The 20,383-nt window shown below is 35.0% G+C and overlaps 1 protein-coding gene across 5 annotated transcripts in view; it reads right to left on the bottom strand.

The window, feature by feature from the left end:
- LOC144453898 (sperm-associated antigen 17-like) overlaps positions 1-20,383 on the bottom strand; it is a 46,973-nt gene that overhangs the window by 15,809 nt on the left and 10,781 nt on the right. For 2 of the 5 annotated variants that reach the window (XM_078145250.1, XM_078145245.1), the window contains exons 8-19: positions 17,615-17,641; positions 14,028-14,233; positions 13,355-13,492; positions 12,279-12,789; positions 11,677-11,892; positions 9,451-9,462; positions 7,476-7,717; positions 6,772-6,926; positions 5,949-6,166; positions 2,180-2,550; positions 1,620-1,731; positions 857-1,033 (exon numbers count right to left, since the gene is read on the bottom strand). In XM_078145250.1, the coding sequence (XP_078001376.1) occupies positions 857-1,033; positions 1,620-1,731; positions 2,180-2,550; positions 5,949-6,166; positions 6,772-6,926; positions 7,476-7,717; positions 9,451-9,462; positions 11,677-11,892; positions 12,279-12,789; positions 13,355-13,492; positions 14,028-14,233; positions 17,615-17,641 (2,385 nt within the window). The remainder of the gene's footprint in view (positions 1-856; positions 1,034-1,619; positions 1,732-2,179; positions 2,551-5,948; positions 6,167-6,771; positions 6,927-7,475; positions 7,718-9,450; positions 9,463-11,676; positions 11,893-12,278; positions 12,790-13,354; positions 13,493-14,027; positions 14,234-17,614; positions 17,642-20,383) is intronic. The other 3 variants (XM_078145249.1, XM_078145248.1, XM_078145247.1) reach the window with 3 other exon arrangements.

A 20,383-nucleotide genomic window follows, 5' to 3' on the forward strand; every position in this document is an offset into this window, starting at 1 on the left:
CCAGATAATGAATATCTTTGATGTAGAAAGATAAACATGGATGATGAGATTCTGTGTAACAGTGTGAGATAGCTGTGTTGAGGAACATTCTATGAAAGGTATGTCACACAACAATACATATAAATCAAACTTTGATGAAAATGAACAGGGATGAATGAAACACATTGCACAACAAACAAGAACAAATGCACCATCACTTAAAAGTTATGCAGTTGAATCTATTAATGTCAACTTTTCCACCATTATCAAGAAAAGTTTCTTTTTATTTATGGAAACTACAAAATTTACTTTCAGGTTCTTGTTTGTTTCAACTTATACAGTTACGAGTTTCATCGAGAAAAGAACAAATGAAAAACAGAGTGAAGATTTATTAAGACACCAATATATGGTGTTCCACAGTAACAATATCATGAAAGTTGATGAAGCGTGACATGACACAACACAACATAGTATGACATGATACAACATAACACAACAGCACATGACAATACAAGAAAAGCACGACATGATATGATACATCATACGATACAACACAACACAGTATAACAATGCATGTCACAACACAAGAAAGCATGACATGATACAACATCATACGATACAACACAGCACAACACAGTACACAACAGTACATGACACAACACAAGAATGCATAACATGGCCGGTATGATACAACACAACACAACACAGAAAAGTATGACATGACACAATGCAACGCAGCGCAACACAATGCAACGCAACACATAAAAGTAACACACTGAATTATATTACAAAAGGGATATTTGATTTATGAATAAATAAATGAACCCACACCACACAGTATGACTTCGTACAAGTACAATTAACAAATTCTTCCTACCTTCTTTAACTTTGTCTTCTTTCTCTGATTTCTCATCATCAGCTTTCTCTCTAGCGCTATCAAGTTCTTCATCAGGTATGTCTTCCCATTCTGCTATGGCATCTTCTTTGGGTTCCAGGATGTGTATCACAAATGTATGTCCATCTTTCAACACACATGTCTTCACAGAAACTGGACCTGTGTACAAAAAAAAAGTGAACAATTACCTAACCGACGGCAAATTGATTTGTTCATACTATCTAATTTACATTTCAGTTTTCAGAATTTAAAGAACAATGTGACTAAAAAAGATGGTTAAGTGGTTTGTATTTTCTTCACTCAACTGTGTTTGTTACTTTCCTAATTTACATGTACTAGTAAGGAATCCCACCTCAGGCTGTCTTAGCTCCAATGTCACAATTGAGGGTTTCGTGTTTCATTTACAAATTGCATGTTTAGTTAGTTGTGCTGGTTAACATGCAAACCAAGGTCATTATGGTTTCAGGAGGACTCTCGTACACACCCTATAAGTCTCTAACCACTAGGCTCTTTATGGCAGCACTTAACAGACCCCCGCCCACCGCCCACCCCCACCCCCCTTTTACAGATGCACCAGTGGAAAACTGTGCTCTGCCTAGCAAGAATGATAAGTTAGGACAATTTCAGGATAAAAGTTTACATTACAGTTTCAGTTTGAGTTATTTTATAAAAGCTGAGTATGGACATTACAGTATCCTATCAACACTCTTATGTCCTGATATTTGAACTCTAACCTTTGACCTACCTTGAATGAACTCTGTTCTCTCTGTTCTAATCTGACCTCCATCTGAGGGGAAGAGGGTGGATATGACACCAGAAGCATGGATCAAATCATTACCAACATCATAACCAGTAAACTGTCAAAACAAAGGAGGAAAGCAACATGATATAGCAAGTGAGTATTTTGAAAGCTACTGTGTTCACTAGTAAAGTGATATAATTCATCGAAGGGCAAAATTTATTGGTATACATTTCTGGAAGTTGATGTTCTTGCTTTATAATATGTTCCCATTTTTAACGGTACTATGTTCATATCCAGTAATGGTTGGTCCCAACAAAAATCACACAAAATGTACACAAGTGTCCATCCAAAGTAGACTATAAAAATCCAAGCTATATTAGGGAGTCTTACCATATTCTTATAAATAACAAGACTCCCTAGCTTGTGTATCTGTTGTACTTTCATTCTTGTTCAAAACTTACTGTTGTACTGATTAGCTTCTTTACTTACAGATCATGTCATACTTTGAGGAAAACCCTACTGGGAAAGATTTTGTCTGTTTCTTGTGAAACACTATAACTTACGGGAAAGACTTTTTCTGGTTCTTGGGGCTCAGTAATCTCAGGTACACTTTCTAAGGACTTAGACTCCTGCGCCTTTTCTTTATCTTTGTCTTTCTCTTTCTCATCCTTGCCGCCGCGACTACTAGTCCGGGATGATGACCTCTCCTTCTCCTTCCCTTTGCCATCTTTGCCGTCTTTCTCATCTTTTTTCTTAGGGGAAGAAGATCGAGAGCGAGATTTCTTAGTTTCCTTTGCCAATCTCTTCTGTTCCTCCTCTTCCCTGATTTTATCCTGTTCCTCTTTCCATGCTTTCATGGAGTTTGGTCTCATGAAGTTACCACTGTTTGGATCCAGATTCTCATAAGAACGAGATGGGCTAGCACTTTTTTTACCTGTGGAAATGTTTTGTATACTAGACACATTAATAAGGTTTTAACAGATAAAGAACTGTAAATAGTGTTTGAAACTTGTCTTTTTTAGCGTGGAGACTATACCATGATTTATAAATCTATGGGATCACAGATATTCTATAAGTCATATTTCCCCCATGTTAGAATGGAAAATCTAACCAAGATTGTTGAGTTATGCAAATTAGTTCATTAATATGCATGACTTTAAACATAAAACTTGTACATCCTAAATAATAAAGCAAAACTTCAATTTTAAGTTTCCTTGCAATTGAAAGATTCCATGCTATAAAATTTCAAACAATCATGATTGAAAAGACAAGTTTCCAACACTACTTTGCATAAAGAATGTCAGAAGTAAAAACTGAGATGATAGATAAGAATGAGATCACCAACAAGCTTGGTAGTTAGTCAGCAACAGATCAAAAAATAACACTGCAACCATTGAAGGATTAGTGAAAAAACAAGCATACCACCACCAGGCCTGCAACATACAGTACAACGTACAACCATACATCCACACAGTTCTCTTTATGCCATATTACCTGTATTTGTTAATCTAATACTCTCTATCCACATAGTAGTTTAAAACTCAAAATACCTTTTCTGAGTGCATATGCAAATAAAGCTTAACCAACTAATTAATATGCAAACTTTTCACACTTCATAGACCTCTTCAATATCAAGTGTTAAAATCAAATAGTGCTTTTGATGAGCTAAAAAAAGAGAAAATGTTCACAAACAAACTGAGATCTAGCCCCCCCCCCCCCCCCCCCCCAATAATCAACAGAACCTTTTCCCTGTCTGGTTGATGCATAATATATGTTAATGAAGATATACAATCTAATTACTATGCATAACTTGCAATTTCATGACCTATAACTTTATCAATTTGACAAAGACTTTTGAATTTAACAAATATACATTAAAGAGAAAAGGAATTAACCTTTCATAATTGTAAACAAACGAATGCATACAAATTCATTAGCATGTCACATATTCACTATACATGTAATTACATTCCCTACACAAAAAAACTTTAAACATATAGCATTTTCAACTGCATTATGAACCAAAAAATTATGCAAATAAGCTAATAAATATGCACAACTTTACACACACAAAAAATGTTCATCTAAAGTTTGACTGAAAGTTTTTCACTTTTCAAATTCCCTAATAAATACAAATTGGCAGTGATAATGGAAATAAAAACACTAACACAGACACCGAGAATGTAAATCACAACCAAGCATATCGAAACAACATGTGTATCATGCTACAGAATGTCTCTCACACACACACACACACACACAAGGTACACACTATGCAAAAACATAAAACGCTAAACTTGCAATGCACTACACACCAAATCACAACAAATGCAACAATGCAATGTGTTCACTTGTCACCATGAAGTCAATTTTTTTTTACCCTTATAGTGAAAGGATTCTTGAAATGAGAAAAAAAAAATTTAGAATCTACAATGAGATGTAGATGGGAAAAATAAAGATGAAAATTACAATTTCTGAAAATATAAATGTATCTTTACCGAGATGGAGATGGAAATTTTGAAGATGAGAAAAAGTTGAAGGAGGTTTCCATGATGCATTTTTCTTTTTCTTTTTTAAGGAGTTATTGCATCAATGGTTTTGGGTGTCTGCTGACAGAATCTTGCTGTTTGTGTTAATTAATAGTCATAACTAGCACAGTGATACGCTACTTAGTTTACAAACAACAACAAATATATAACAAAATAAATAATTGCTTACAAGCGGGATGGGATGACAACAAAGAACTTTGAAATGAGACTATTTGTCTTATTTTCAAAGTATGGGGTACATTTAATGAGGAGGGAAGGAGAAAGATAGACAGACAGTTGGGTTTATACAAAAGTGAGTGAAGTATTCAAGGAACAAAATGGGTGATGTCGGAAATGATCTTCAATTTCCAGAATCTTGTTTTGATTTTTTGGTTTTTGCTTGTGTGACTCTTACTAATTCATAATAACATGGTTTCCTCTTCTTATCCATTCACAATTTTCAAGATTCAACGTTTATATGCTCTGATTTTGTTCTTTTGCTATTTTTTTTTTTCATTATTTATTACCAATTTTAATCATTTCTATTTGCTTAAGTTTTTTTTCGGCCATTTATCTGGCAAACTTTTTGTATTTTCACTAAATACATGTATTTATACTGTAAAACCACGCATTTTCAAATGTTGGTGAAGAACACTGTGTTTGGTTGATAGCTGATGTAATAAAATATCTTTTCTCATAACTGTGCCTAAACTATTTCACCATGGATATTGTACATTTTGGAATTCACTAACAATTTTATACTCTTAAATTTGAAGAAGTCCCTTGAAAGGAAGACAAGAAAGAAAGGTACAAAAATGGGAAACATGGGTTTATTAAAAAAATGGGATGTCTGTCTGTCTGTCTGTCATTTTCTCTGTATGGTTCTGTCTGTCTGTCTGTCTGTCTGTCTTTTTCTCTGTATGGTTCTGTCTGTCTGTCTCTGTCTTCTGTCTCTGTCTGCCTGCCTGTATGTCTGTCATTTGGTCTGCCTTTCTGTCTGATTGTGTGTGTGTGTGTGTGTGTGTGTGTGTGTGTGTGTGTGTGTGTATGTATGTATGAGTGTGAGTGTGTGTGTGTGAGTGTGAGTGTGAGTGTGAGTGTGTGTATGTATGTATGAGTGTGTGTGTGTGTGTGTGTGTGTGTGAGTGAGTGTGTGTGTGTGTGTGTGTGTGTGTGTGTGTGTGTGTGTGCGTGCATACCTGAGTGTACATGTTCATAGTGTTTTTATGTATAGTTTGGTATTGAGAATGGTCGAGTTCTGAGAAACATGCAAAGCAAAAGACATGCTAATTTAACAAACAAGATAAAAAACCACACAATTGATTAATATCAGTATCAGGGTTATCTATGCAAGAATAATAATATTTATATCAAATTAGTGTCAATTTCAGTTGTTTTTTTGAAAGAAACTTAATAATTTAATACCAGAGTAGAATAAAGATGTAATATAAATTAATTAAGTATAATAAGTTGATTGATTCCTGAAATTAATATTAAACAGTTACATAATTAGCATGCTTAAAAACAATATTGAAGAAATGTTATTTGTATCTAATAGAAGAGAAAGTTAAATTTGTTAATTTTTTTTGTGAATAAAAGTTCAGAAATTTGTAACTATAGGATTAGTCATAGAAACAAGTTTTAGTTTTGCAATTGTGATCATTAAAATTTGCCACTGCTGGTGTTTGAATTATTACACCAAGCTAGGGAGCTACGGGCCATGCACCTGTGCATGCAGATACATTGATTGGTCAAACAGCAACATTCCTAATGCAGCACCCCTTAGACAAGTGAACATTGGTACCTTTGGGTGATTTTGCCCTAGCTTTTTTACCATCTTTCTTAGGGGAATGTGAGCGTGATCGGCTCTTGGAACTTGATGGCCGAGAGTCCACTTCAGTTGGGGGAGGAGGGGTAGCTGCAGCTGCTGCTGCCTCTGCCTCTCTCAGCGCCGTCTGGTACTTATCTTCTTCATCTTTTACCCAGTTCTGGATGGATTCAGCTATATGTTCCAAGTAGTTTCTAGAAATTAGAAATACATGGTTGAGTTATTTCAATTTGATCAGACTCAGTGTTTACCTACAGGGCTCAAAGGTATAGTCGTAGTCCAGGGCACATAGATTACTAAGGTTGTATCTGAACTACCAAAGTTTGAAAGCAATAGTCTGTTAGGCCAATGAATCACTGTAGCTTGAACAGTTCACTTGGCTAAAGCTGACTAGTACCAAACGAAGAAGTTAAATTCAAGCTCTGTGAGACACATTTGCTCTGGGCAATACGTAGTTTAATATCAGTGCCGAGACAATTTTCTAAGATAGTTATAACTTCTGGTATCGTGTAGGAGAGTTATACCTTCTGGTATCATGGTCAAATGCTGTGGTTACATGTATATAATTAATCATTCAAACAAAAAGATTCAATCATTTAAAGATGTGGTTCTGTCTGTCTGTCTGTCTGTCTGTCTCTTTGTCTGTCTGTCTGTCTGTCTGTCTGTCTGTCTGTCTGTCTGTCTGTCTGTCTGTATGTATGTCTGTCTCTCTTTCTGTCCATTTGTCTAAGCCTATGTGTCTGTTGATTTGTCAGCCTGCATGTCTGTCTTACTATTTATTAAGACTAAAGACACTCACCTAAAGCCCACATCTGAATGTACTTGTGCATCCCATGGTTCATAAGTCTTCATATCTGGTCCAATAGGATTGTGCATGACGACCAATAGAGAATGATCTCTTTTGTGATAATAGGTATCCATATATGGATGAAGGTAACGAGCTTCCTCTAACACCTAAAATAAATACAGTATTCATTATTATCTGATTTCTAAACATCAAAACAACAATGATGACAGTGTTAGTAGTATCATTAATATGTCACTCAATCATTCATTAATTCAAGCAATCTACCCACCAACCAACCAAGCAACAAAACAGACATTATTTGATTGATCATTCAATCAATCAATCAATCAATCAAGCAATTAATCAAGCAATCAATACATCAATCAAGCAATACATCAATCTGTCGGTCGGTCTGTCTGTCTGTCTGTCCGTCCGTCTGTCTGTCTGTGTATCAGTATAGCGCCAGAAGAATGTTAAAGTGTCTATATTTGATTTTCATTCATTTATACGTAGCATAAGCATGGAGAGTTTGGTCAACAATGTTTTAGAAATTAGACTTTATGACGTAATTATGTTGGGGAATCAAAATCAACAACTACAATTATAGCGACAGACAAAGCCAAAGTGAAAGTAATGTAAAAATACTGTATTCATTTATCATCCTTTGCACTTCATCCATTATCAAATGGTCAAACAGAACAACATGAATACATTACCTGTAATAAGACGTGAGGTTCAAATCGTTCAGCATAACACCAATCATCCAAGTTCCTCTGTTGTGTTTCAGCCACATCGCTAAAACTGATGGTACTTGATGCCACAGACTGTGATCTATCTACCTGGTCACCATCATCTATACCAGCTGGTTTGCTGACAGGACGTGATCCAGTCTCTGCATTGATGTCATCTTTACTGGCTGGTAACACTGGTTTGCCTTCTTTGTCTTTCTCAAAGTGAACTACATGTGCAGATCAAAAGTGTGGTGTTTATTACTAATGTGTTCATAGGCCACGGTTGTCCTGTTTTTTCCATATCTTATTTTCATTGTGTGTATGTGTGTATGTGTGTGTATGTATGTATGTATGTATGTATTTGTGTGTGTATGTGTGTATGTATGTATTTGTGTGTGTGTGTACATTGTATATGTGTGTATGTATGTATGTGTGTGTGCATACATGTATGCCTATGTATATGTATGTATGCATGCATGAGTATGTGCACACATTCGTGTGTGTGTGTGTGTGTGTGTGTGTGTGTGTGTGCAAGCATGTGTGTATATGTATGCATGCATCATTGCATGCTTGCGTGTGTGCGTGTATATGTATGTATGTACATTGAGTGAGTGCGTACGTGAATGACTGAGTGCATGAGTGAGTGTACATGTATTTGTCTGTCTGTTTATCTGTGTCTGTATGTTTTTGCTTACGTTTAGTTTACAAGATTCATTTGTGTGATTTATTCATTACGTTTACATGCATTTCAACTTTAATCCACTAAGACAGTATAAGGACTTGTTACTTCATGCAAATATTTTATTTTAACAAAACTTTCACACAAAAATTTAATATAGTACAACATATCATGCAACATGCTCATCACTACACACTAAGTATTTAGAAATGTGAAAAAACTACAGAAGTGCACAGTGATGTTACCTGAAATAAAAATGTGTCCATGCAGAAAATATGCAACTATTAAAATGTCCTGGGGTGTGCAACATTCTGTGGTAGTCATTATAAGAACATGCAAAATACTAGTAGATCAGCCAAACATACAGTTGTACAGGGAAAGGTATATGCAAATGCAAACAATGTGAACAAGGTATTATATATAGCTGTTGAATGCTGGGATTACAGTTACATAAAATGCATCTATGAACGGGGTACTATGACAGCATATTTTGGGGTCACAGCATATAAATATGCACCATTTATGAATAAGGTAACATGATGCATTCTGGATCAGACTGGACCATCTTTTTTTTTTACCTTCTTGTCCTGATCAAATGTTAGATATGGCAGTAAGACAGAAGCCCAAGAGAGAGTAAACAGTGAAAGATATAACACAGTATCAAAGATTCTCAATATGTATTTCAAGGCATTGTATTTACTTCATGAAATATAACTTGAGAACAAAGTAATACCTATTTCACACATGTTTGACCAACTAGTATGCGAGTGAAAAATAATTCAGGAAATATGGACCACCATAAATGTAAAGTATCCAATTTTGTGTTCCTCTGTGGTTGGCATTTTGGTACTGTGCAACACAGTTGGTCAAACATGTGACTAAAGGTTGAAATACATCAGAGTTCTCCCCAACATTTGAGGGAATAATCCATGCCATAGTTCTAGAAAACAATATAAATTCATTGACGTAACAATCTACTTTTTTATTATTTTCTGGGGAGAACACTGATACATAGACAGGTAAGAATACATCAATAACTTCTTCACTGCTTTCCCAATGATGAAGTCAACAAATTTGCTATATTTTGAAAAATTTTGTACTAATTTCTGCAAATTTTAGTCAAAGCCATGAGAGATTGTAAAAAGTGTCTCTCCTGGATCAAAAATATGACACAAAATTGCAAAAGTTTATGAAAATTGATAAATTTGTGAAGTAAAAATTTAGTGTCGAACAGTGAAAGAGTTGTTGGTGTACAACACTACAGGGTATACTATACTCTACCTGAACATTGGTCTGAGATTGAGATTGTGATTGGAATATAGACAGGTGAGGTGCAAGATGAACAGACACAGGTCATGGAATGAAAAGGAAAACACAGTGCAATTATATACTCACAACAACAACTTGGTGACAAACAATAATATATCTGACAAACATGTATGATGCACATTTTTGTGACAAAAAATACTATACTATAATGTGAGAGACAGACAAGTGCGTGGATGTCACACATAGCACAGATGCCTGAAATTTGTCTTAATACTTAGATTGGATAGTTTGAGTATTCGAATGACGCTTCAGCCTCCCCACCCCTCATCAGTCCCAACCCCCTCCCAAGAGAACTAAATTCCTATTTCCAGTACCCTTATGTCACTTGCTTAATATCATATGCTGAATTCCCTTCCAAAGAAACCATCTCTTTCATTGATTGCTGACTTGTAATACTATGCTACATGTATGTATATATCTCATTGCATTTGTCATCATTTGCTAGCTGTTTGTGACTTCTACAGACTTACAGCATAGTTTACACAGTTATGATATCATATGACACATTCTACACATTTCAGGTCAGTTTAGAAAACACTAGCTCAATAGTCACTTGGGCTAGTTCAGCCCTGTATGTTAATTAACAAAAGCGGGCTGGCCTTTCTAAGCACTACATCACATGTTAGCAGCTGGACAGTCCAATACCTGGGGCACTAGCCCAATCTCAATAACGGAACACTAGCCAAGTATTAGTATCAGCCTAACACTAGGCTAGCAAATCAGAAAGGCATTTGTAAATTATATTATACTGTTGTGAAATTTGTAGTAACAATGACACCTAATATCAAAATTGTCACTATACACACAGACATGGAAGAAATCTTCCTTGTATGTGCCATAATTTCCATGTACATGTACATGACATCAACACATGAATTTTATATTACAGGATACCATGGCAACTGTCACAACATAGTACATGTACAATGGGTTTGAAATCATTCACTAGGGTAACTAACACTTTATAATAGGGGTGGTAGGGTTGGCATATTTGGGGGTAGATAATGTATGGCAGGGTTGACATTTTAGGGAAATGATTTGATGATATTAGCTATAGTCTGGTTGAAATATTTAGGGAATGCAATGGCTACATATGATTCATTAATGGTAGGGTTGACATATTTGGGGATGAATATTTTATCAATGGTAGGGTTGGCATATTTTAGAGATGGAATGAACATTTATCAAAAGGGATCGGATGTCAGGATACCTTCATCAAAGAAAAGAATGTCATCAAAACTATCAAGATCTGGAAAACAGAAGGCAGAGTCATAAAAAAATGGAAAAGTTAGTGCTGGTACAAAGTGATAGGAAAATGTGTCAAATTAATAATAGGTAATAGTTAGAACTATATAGTGGTGATTACAGTGAGTAGAACAAAAGATTTTGTCATTGTGGGTGATCATTTAATGACTTCCATGCTGTAACAATGGAACCTTGCAGTGTAAGTTTTACAGTGTTAATACATTAATTGCATTTAGTGATTAAAAGACAGGCAACATTGTGAAATAATTGACTTCAATTTGAGTTCTGTAGGTCCATAGGTAGGTTCTGTATATTCACGTACTTATTTTAGAGCCAATTTGTTATTGGCTTAATTTATGCATTTTCAGTTTATTTATTAATATTAATCACCAGTTTTTCAGAATTCACCACTGCAAAGCGTTTCTCACCTTGTATGGTTTGGACACTATAAGTTATGCTGGAGGGAATTTGTTTTACTGAGCAAGTGTAGTCAATGTATGAGCCAATACTTTATGTAAATGAGCTTATAAATATGCAAGATCAGGCACATATCAATCACACATATACTGTGACTGAACTTACACTTCTTATGTAAATGAGCTTATAAATATGCAAGATCAGGCATATAATACATATCAATCACACATATACTGTGACTGAACTTACGCTTCTTATGTAAATGAACTAATAAATATGCAAATTTCAGCATACAGCAACTATATAATGTACTGTAACTGAAAACAATATTTCATTTAATAAACTTAAAATATGAAATAACATGTATAGTGGTGTACTCAATTTTTGGTACACATTCATCATAAAATTTACTGTGTCAGTAAATTTCAACATTTTGTGTTTATTAAATAAGCTAACCTTATTAAAATATGCAAGTTTAGGCATACATCTAAGATACATGCATTCTAAGTGACTTACCGGAACTCTTGATACTACCAGCTGACCCTTGCCTGACACCTTTATTACTGTCAGATGTACGCAATATTCCAGTTCCTGGTCTTGATCCTGGCTGACTGCCAGCCTTTTCAGCTGCATCAGGTGACAGTTGTTGATCTCTGTCCTCTGCACTACCTGGCTTGGCTGATCCTGGTCTGGCTGATCCTGGACGGGCTGACCCTGGCCGCAGAGGAGACTCTGTACAGCAATAGTAGGAAAAAGGTGTTACTTAGTATTTATATTTCACATTGTGTAAGTTTTGCATTTTATTTTAATAGTCAACAGATGTTACTCACAATGTATGAAGGGATTTATGTAAATGATGTAAAGGGAATTTGGCCCACCTGTGCCTCTTCCCATGTATGTATGAGTTGAAGCAGAACACACCATTGGAACTAATATCCCTGAAAATCAAAGTTTTTAAAAACCTCTCCAAACTGTGTCAAATGGAAGCTTATGTTTGACGAGACATCAGCAAAAATAGGTGATTCTCTTCCAAGAAATATTTTGACTTCTGTGAGTCTCATTACTCAGTCAGATAAAGTTGTGATGTCACTAGAGCAAGGATTAAATTCCAGACATACCTTTAGGTAGGTCATCCTGTTCTAGAATCGCCTCAAGAAGTTTGCCACTGCTCACAGATTCTGATCTTGATCCTTGTTCTGATCTCAGCTGTCTCATTTCCTTGAAGTAGGGATAGGGATCATCCCATGGAATAGGTTCATCCTGATCCCCTAGAGTCAATCTTCCAGAATCAGATGTAGACTTCAATTTCAGACTCTCCAACACAAACTGTTTAAAAGCGCGGTTAATCTCCGACTGGGATAAGTTACCACTTGCGCAGTATTGTAGTAATTCTTGCAGGCGGGCAGCACGTTCTTTGATATCGGCTGAAGTTGGTTGGGTGAATTCACGCAAGGCAGCGGATGGAGCATAATCTAGTAATGCACTTTCTGCTTCAACAGGGTTGAATCCATTGATGGGTTGTAAATGATGAAGACGACTAGCTATATCATCACCATGGTGAAACAAGTAAGGTTTCTTGAATTCCATCTCTGCCTTCTTCTCACTGATTTCAAATTCATCTTTGAGTGACTGCAGAGTAAGAACACATGAAAAGAGTTCATTACAGTATACACATTACGAGGATCAGAGTGGATTCTAGGTTGACTTAAGTTGATATAACTGATGAGTGAGACTTTGGGCTGCATTCAGACTGTATTTATCAAATGAGCTACCTATCTCAGGCCTGACTTAACTAACGATCTCTAATGGATGGGCAATTGCTAGGAATAACATCATCAACAGGACTAAGTGTGTTCACACACACAATATAACCTTGCTTAAACATAGTATTGACCAAAACAATCCTCTCACACTACTTGGGACTAAACTAACTTGACTCTAGACAGACTTTAAACTGTTCCCACTTTGTTGGGTAAAGACCACAGCCATCTCTAGTCAGTTCCTCTAGACAGACTTGAACTGTTCACACTTCGTTGAGTAAAGACCACAGCCAAGTCAGTTTAAACTGTCCAGTGTGAACACCTACATATAGCTTACTGTGACTCAACTGTATACTATTTCAAAAGTGTGAAAAGGTTACTCTGGCTCACAACAATGTTTCTATATTTTAGTTTTACCAATGTTGTGTACTCACATCTGCGTCTTCTTTGTTCAGTCCAAGTTTCATAGCCATACCAGATATATGTGTAGCCAAATTATGGTCTAGTCCATCATGACGTGGAGATTTAGGAATCTCACTAGGAAGATCCTTCTCTTCCTCTGTTGCCACAACCTAACAAACATTCAATGGAAATCAATTTAATTCAATTTATACTTTTGTGTTATAAAAAACTAACATATCAATCCACTTATTAAAGGAATCATAGTCCCAAAATGTACTCTACTGGTACACATATACTCAAAAACATTGTGTGTGTTGTTCTTGGCCTTTCGTTTCTTAAGAAACTATACATGACTTGTTATACAATTCTTAGCTATGACTATAAGTATTACTATAAGGCAGCACAATATACGACTTTGAAAATGAGCAAATGACTAGAACGTTGTTGATGAAATTTTCTATCTCAGAATTGGTATACTATTGTGATGACCTAGTACTTGTGAAAGCAATTGCTGTGTTTTGTGTATATGTTAAAAACCTTTAATACTACTTATATACAGTCAATTGCTAATACATTCAGTCCACATATATACTTATTGTGCAACATCATATAACCATTTTTTTGTGACAATTAACAGTAAAACATGCTCCCCTAAGAGGAGTTCTTCCATGAGATGGAAGAAATTGATAAGATTGTTAGACTGACCTGTTCCAGCATACAGTGCATAATAAGTGGAACACTAATACTCTCTAGTGGAACAGAGTTGATCATTTCATTATAATATCTCATATCAGTCTCAGGTGGATGTAACTGCGCTACTGTGGCTTCAGTAGGTGCTGATACTGTCGGTAAAACTCCTGGTGCTGCAGCTGGTGGTGCCATGGATATACCAGACTGGGCTTCAGATACAGCTGTTAGAAATCACAACAAGTATGTTATTGTAAACAATAACCATTAAACTAGATACACTGATGGTGACACTTGATGTGGACAGGAAGGAAGCACTACCATCAATGTATATCAAAATCTACCCTCTCACTCCGGTGCTATGGTTTAATTGCATTGTGTTTCAGGGTTAGGTTGAACCAAATTAGAGAGAAATAGGGGTGGAAGGTTAATGAAACTCAAAGACTCTCAGTCAGGTAGTGCATGACATAAGCAGCGTGTATATTACACTTCTGAAACTTTTGAGCATTATCATTTTATTTCAAATATCTTCAAAACCAAACTTTTTTCTCGCTTTCCTGATCTTGATATTGATAATTTTACTTCAGTGCAGCAGCAAGTACACACAACTTGCACAAATCATGATTTTTGATTCTTGATTTCTTTTCTTTGACGTGCAAAATTTGAGTGCAATGGTTGTTTTTTCTATGTTGTGCAAAACTTCACACAGAGCTTTCAGCACTCTAGGAACTCAAACCATTGCTAGAATGCATGCAGAACTCATGATATGTGAGGGGGAATTGACTCTCAGAGGGTGAAATACAAATCGCAGTGATATCATGAGGGACAGATATAGAGACAACAGTGACATTTTCTAGGGAGAGTAATTATTTCCACGCTGAACGTTAGACTTAACTGATGCCAGAAAGAAGACTATTGCGTCTCTGCACCCCACGGCCTCCTTTATGCATGCATAGTAATCAAAACGGTGGAGTCAGAAAAATAATAATTTGAACTGTTGTGAGGTGTTGTGCATGTCATGTTATGTCCTACTTTGGGATGTTATGGTGTGGTATGTCATGTTATGCCTTGGTTTTGAATGTTATGATGTGATGTGGTGACGTGGTACATGTATGTCATGTTATGTTTTGGTTTTGACTGTTATGGTGTGGTGTGGTGTGGTGTGTGTGGTATGTTATGTTATGTCATATTTTCAGATGTTGTGCTGTGGTATGTCATTTAACGTTTTGGTTTTGAATGTTACTTTGTGATGTGATGTGTTGTGGTATGTTATGTCTTGGTTTTGGGCGTTATGTTGCAAGGTCTTGTGCTATGGTAATGCAAACTGTAACTTAAAAATACAGTTGTATTACATTGTGACATGCTGTGTCATGGTATCTGGTGATATTTTGTGAATGTGGAAAACTATAATATCAGAGTTCATGGTGCCCATTAAATAACCTGTCTCTAATCAAATTTAACACTTATATCTCTTTCTGGTGTTGCATATATTTTTGGGTTTTTTGCAGCTCCTTTGTGGTGATGTGATGTGATGTGATGTGATGTGATGTGATGTGATGTGATGTGATGTGATGTGATGTTATAAAACACTGCACTGCATATTTTGCACAGTGCCTACTACATCACTTATTTGTTGGCTTAAACACTGCTATTCTGTTGTGTTGTGTTGTGTTGTGCTGTGTTGTGTTGAGTTGTGTTGTACTGTGTTGTGTTGTACTGTGTTGTCTTGTGTTGTGTTGTGTTGTGTGTTGTTTAAGTTGGTTTGAGGTGTTGTGCAAGTTTATCAATGTGCTAATCAACAATCTATCCTACAATGCCAGTACACAATACACAGTATAAACAGACTGTAAGATACGTCATGTCACACTGCCCTCAATGGCCAGTGTGTGTAAAAGGGGTTGACCGATGTGTGAGGGCGCCCCGTCATGGCATACCTTACAGACTAAAGTGTAAATTGCTTTTTAGAATATACTTGTACTTGTATGCTTATTTTTTATTGTCACTTTGACTTCATCAGATTGAATAATTATTTATTCTAGGCGAGAAGATATTGACCTGTCTAAACTTGTCTCATCAAATACAAACAAAATTCTTCTCGGCAGTAATAGCACATTCTATATGCTACATGTATGTTATGTACATGTAAATGTATGAATGAATAAATCAATATGACAGAATGAACATCATGAATTAAATATGAAGACATGAATTAAGGCTATGACAATGTGATAATTATGTATTATGAGAAGCATGTAGACTCCTTCCTTTCGACTCTTACTTCTAAGAGGCTAAGCTCTTACAGTTATTCTCATACTTCACTATAGAAAACATGAATAAGATGATCACTAACACCCTACAATTCACAAAATAAATTTTTCATTTTCAGCTTTGAGCTTCAAGTTAATGTGTCAATTTTGACAAAACTGTACATATCTATGATGCAACCATGTACAAGTGATCTCTTACATTATGATTACTGTAATAGTATACACATAATCAACTTTATCTATATGTATGTATATTGCTAAATGTTGATTGAAATGAGATATCTTGTAAACCATCGTGAATATATCATGAGTGACACCTCCCCAAAAACCCTTCAATCATACACAATCTGATAGACTTTGCATATACTTTACCAAACGTTTCTCTTTTCATTTACATTCAAATACATACTATGACTACAAATAATAGTACTACATACATTAATGTAAAACATTATATCCAATCTACATGCATGTTCTAACTATATTTTCCATGCATTAATATACAGCAGGTATGATACACTAGGCATTGAAGGTTACAAACTGTTTCAAGATATACCGGTAGTGTATCCACTACTATACAGTAACAGAGAATTTGCAAAATATGGGGTAGCTTGAAACTGCATTGAAAGGGCATCTTAAAACTCAGTTCTTTGGGTGCAACCTTGGAACGTTATGGAATGGAATTTTAATACTTGATTTTGGGTATCTTGAAACTGCACAGAATGGCACTTCTTTTTGGGTATCTTGAAAAGATATGGAAGGACAGCTTCTTACTTATTTTGGGGTATCTTGAAACAGGCATTTAAAAACTTGTTTTGGGGTATCTTGAAACAGACTGTAGATGCTAGCCATGCTTACATGTCAGCTTTACATATACATGTACTTTACACTATGTTTATCATGCCAGCTTTTAATATGACAGCAAATTTATAAACACTGCTAAACCTGTACTCAATACTGTTAACCATGTAAATGCCATTATTGTGCAAAAAAAAAATCAGCAACCACAGAGAGACACCACTTAGTAGGGGAGGGCAGGCACATGCATTTGTAAGATTGTGAAATGAAAAATCCGTCCACCAAAGTAGATATTAAATAGAATGTGCCCATAAAATATATTTTTTAAACTATAAAACTATGAAGCACTGTGGTTGCAAACGGAATTTCAAAGCAAGTGTAAAGAGCATATCTTGTACATTGAAATATCATATTTGAGGCCTGCAACAGTTACTTAACTTGACATATTACAGACAGGCTAAAATGTGCAAAAAATATGTTGTCTGAAAAGCTACGGTATTAAAAAAGTTTACTGTTGTTTTTTAGTCACAACACACTTACTTTTGTGACCACCACCAAAACTCACTCCTGGTTGTCATAGCAACAATGAAAGAAAAGTTGAGAAAGTATTAGACACATAAAGTAGTAAAAACAAAGAAAAAAAAACTGTCAGTTCAGAGTTGAAAGGTCAAAGTTCAAGAACACACACAGGTAATAATCAAAATTGTTCAGAATAAGAAGTCTACACAATAGGTCTCAAAACAAACACTCTAAATGATTATGAAATCTACAAGCGTCCAAACATTTAAGGCGACAATATCCAGAATCTATATTCAATCTGAAGACGTTACAATGAATGCTTGAAGGAATGGTTTTGGTTGCATATGAATAATATATGATATAATTTTATATATATAATATATTTTTATATAATTATATAATTATATATTTGTAATTCATAAAACTATCCATTTTGAGGTAACGATGTAGTTGTAGCCACATTATCAATGCTCATCTTCAAAAAAGCCGCAGAGTTAAGTTTTTGACTGGATTGAAACAGCCAAATACCACTGTATGTCCAAATTCCATTTTTTACATAATTATGCAGTCCCGGAATGGAAACACTGTGTTTTCATCATGACAATGTATTGTTTTATCATAAAAATTACTACTTTGAAACCTGTGTGTGTTCTACTCCTGAACTGACATGTTAATGAGCTGAAATAAGATCATAGCAAAAAACACATTTAGTACACCAAAATAGAAACAGGAAAGATGAAATCAAGTAAAAAAAAAAACAATATCAAAACCACTTCACCTCTACAAATACAATATTGTATCATGTTGTAATGTGATGTTGACATAAAATCTTAAATATTAGTAACGTGACATCAATATTTCAGATATTCAATGCTACAGTAAAGAATATCTTTTTGTCATTTGATGTTACAAATTATAAGTATTTCTTCTGCCAAATTCTGGTAATTAATGCAATGTGGCAAAATACATATTTTTAGTTTTAAATACGGTGTTGCAAAATACACATTTTTCAGTAATGCTGTGTTGCAAAATACATATTAAAGTCGGTGTTGCAAAATACACATTTTTCAGTAATGCTGTGTTGCAAAATACATATTAAAGTCGGTGTTGCAAAATACACATTTTTGGTATTAAATATTGTGTTGCAAAAAACACATTTTTCAGTAATGCTGTGTTGCAAAATAAACATTTTACGGTAATGCAGTGTGGCAAATACACATTTTTTTTGTGTAAGTGGGTGTTGCAAAATACACACTTTGGGGAATAGTGTTGCAAAAAATTGGCACCATTTATTTGTGGTTCAATGCAAGGACGTGTAAGTGCCTTTGCTTTGCAAATAATTAAATAAAATGTACCATCCAGTATACATGTGGCGCAATATTTTTGTCGTTTGCTATTTTCACCTTTGTAATCCTGAGTACGATAAATAGTCCTTTTCAGTAGTACACAGTCAAAATAATTTATGCGTGATGACGTGGTGGAAGAATGAATTGCATATTTCACATGTATGTTGCATTGATTAGAACAATTTCAACAACAAAATTAGATCAGTTGGATAAGTACAAGATCACATCCAGAATTGGGGACATAATAAAACTGCATCATGAAAATGGGTATCTTGAAACTGAAACTTCAAGAAAGGGTAGGTATTGAGGGATGTTTCAATAGATTTGAACCATTAGGTAGTGTGATGTCAAAACAAAATACTTCATATTAAGAATGATGAACGCGATGACGGAATACAGCATTAAAATGTCATTAGTACAAAAAAGTAAAGGTTTGGAGTAAAAAAATCACACTTCAAGAACTGTCAGTGTCAAATTTTAGAAATAGAGGATAGATATCACAATAAAAGAAATTGATTATACAGGACAAGATACAGAAATGGACTGGGAGAAGTCATATGAGAGATACTAAGAGTAATTCACACTCCACTACAAACAGTCTGGTAGGACGACTTCTAGTCAAACTTTTGCATTTGCCAATTTGTTACCTGGTGGCATATACCGTCCTGATAGGAGATAGCTAGAGACTGGATTTAATTAAAAAGTGCAATGGTTTAATTAATTTGATTTACATGAAATGTGACACACAAATGAAATGAACATTCTGAAATGTGACACACGAAAAGAAAACTTTTCATATGATGAATTGAACACTGTGAATTGTGATAGACAAAATGGCACATCATTAAAATGTGACACACAATGAAATGAAAATTGTGGTGTGCCAAAAACTGATGTATTGTGAAATACAAATCACACCAGGAAATAAAAACTGTGGTGTGCCAAAAAATGATGTATTGTAAAATGTAAATCACACCAGGAAATAAAAACTAGGGTGGGCCAAAAAAATTAAATGCAAAATAAAAACTGTGGTTGACAAAAAGTGATGCATCATTAAAAAATGTGATATAAAAACTGGTGGGCCCCCCAAAAAATGCATCAATAAATGTTATATAAAAACTTTGGTGGGCAAAACAAATAGATGCATCATTATATACAACACACAATGAAATAAAATTGTTCGTGTTGGGCTACAAAGTGATGCACCAATGTTGAAACAAAATCAAAGCAGTTAGAGGCCCATGTCAGATTTAGATTATAATTTGGGTGGGAAAACCAGAGATATAGAAAAATTTGGACTTGAACAAAAGATTAATCCTATCTAATTCTTAGTGTTCCAATAATAAGATAATGCTAATGAGAGAATATGGGATTGAATCATAGGTCTTTAAGTAGTGAAAAAAAGGTAATCAGCAGATCAGATATACAAACTCAATGAGGGGTT

Source organism: Glandiceps talaboti, chromosome 3, assembly GCF_964340395.1.
Source record: "Glandiceps talaboti chromosome 3, keGlaTala1.1, whole genome shotgun sequence".
Taxonomy (NCBI): domain Eukaryota; kingdom Metazoa; phylum Hemichordata; class Enteropneusta; family Spengelidae; genus Glandiceps; species Glandiceps talaboti.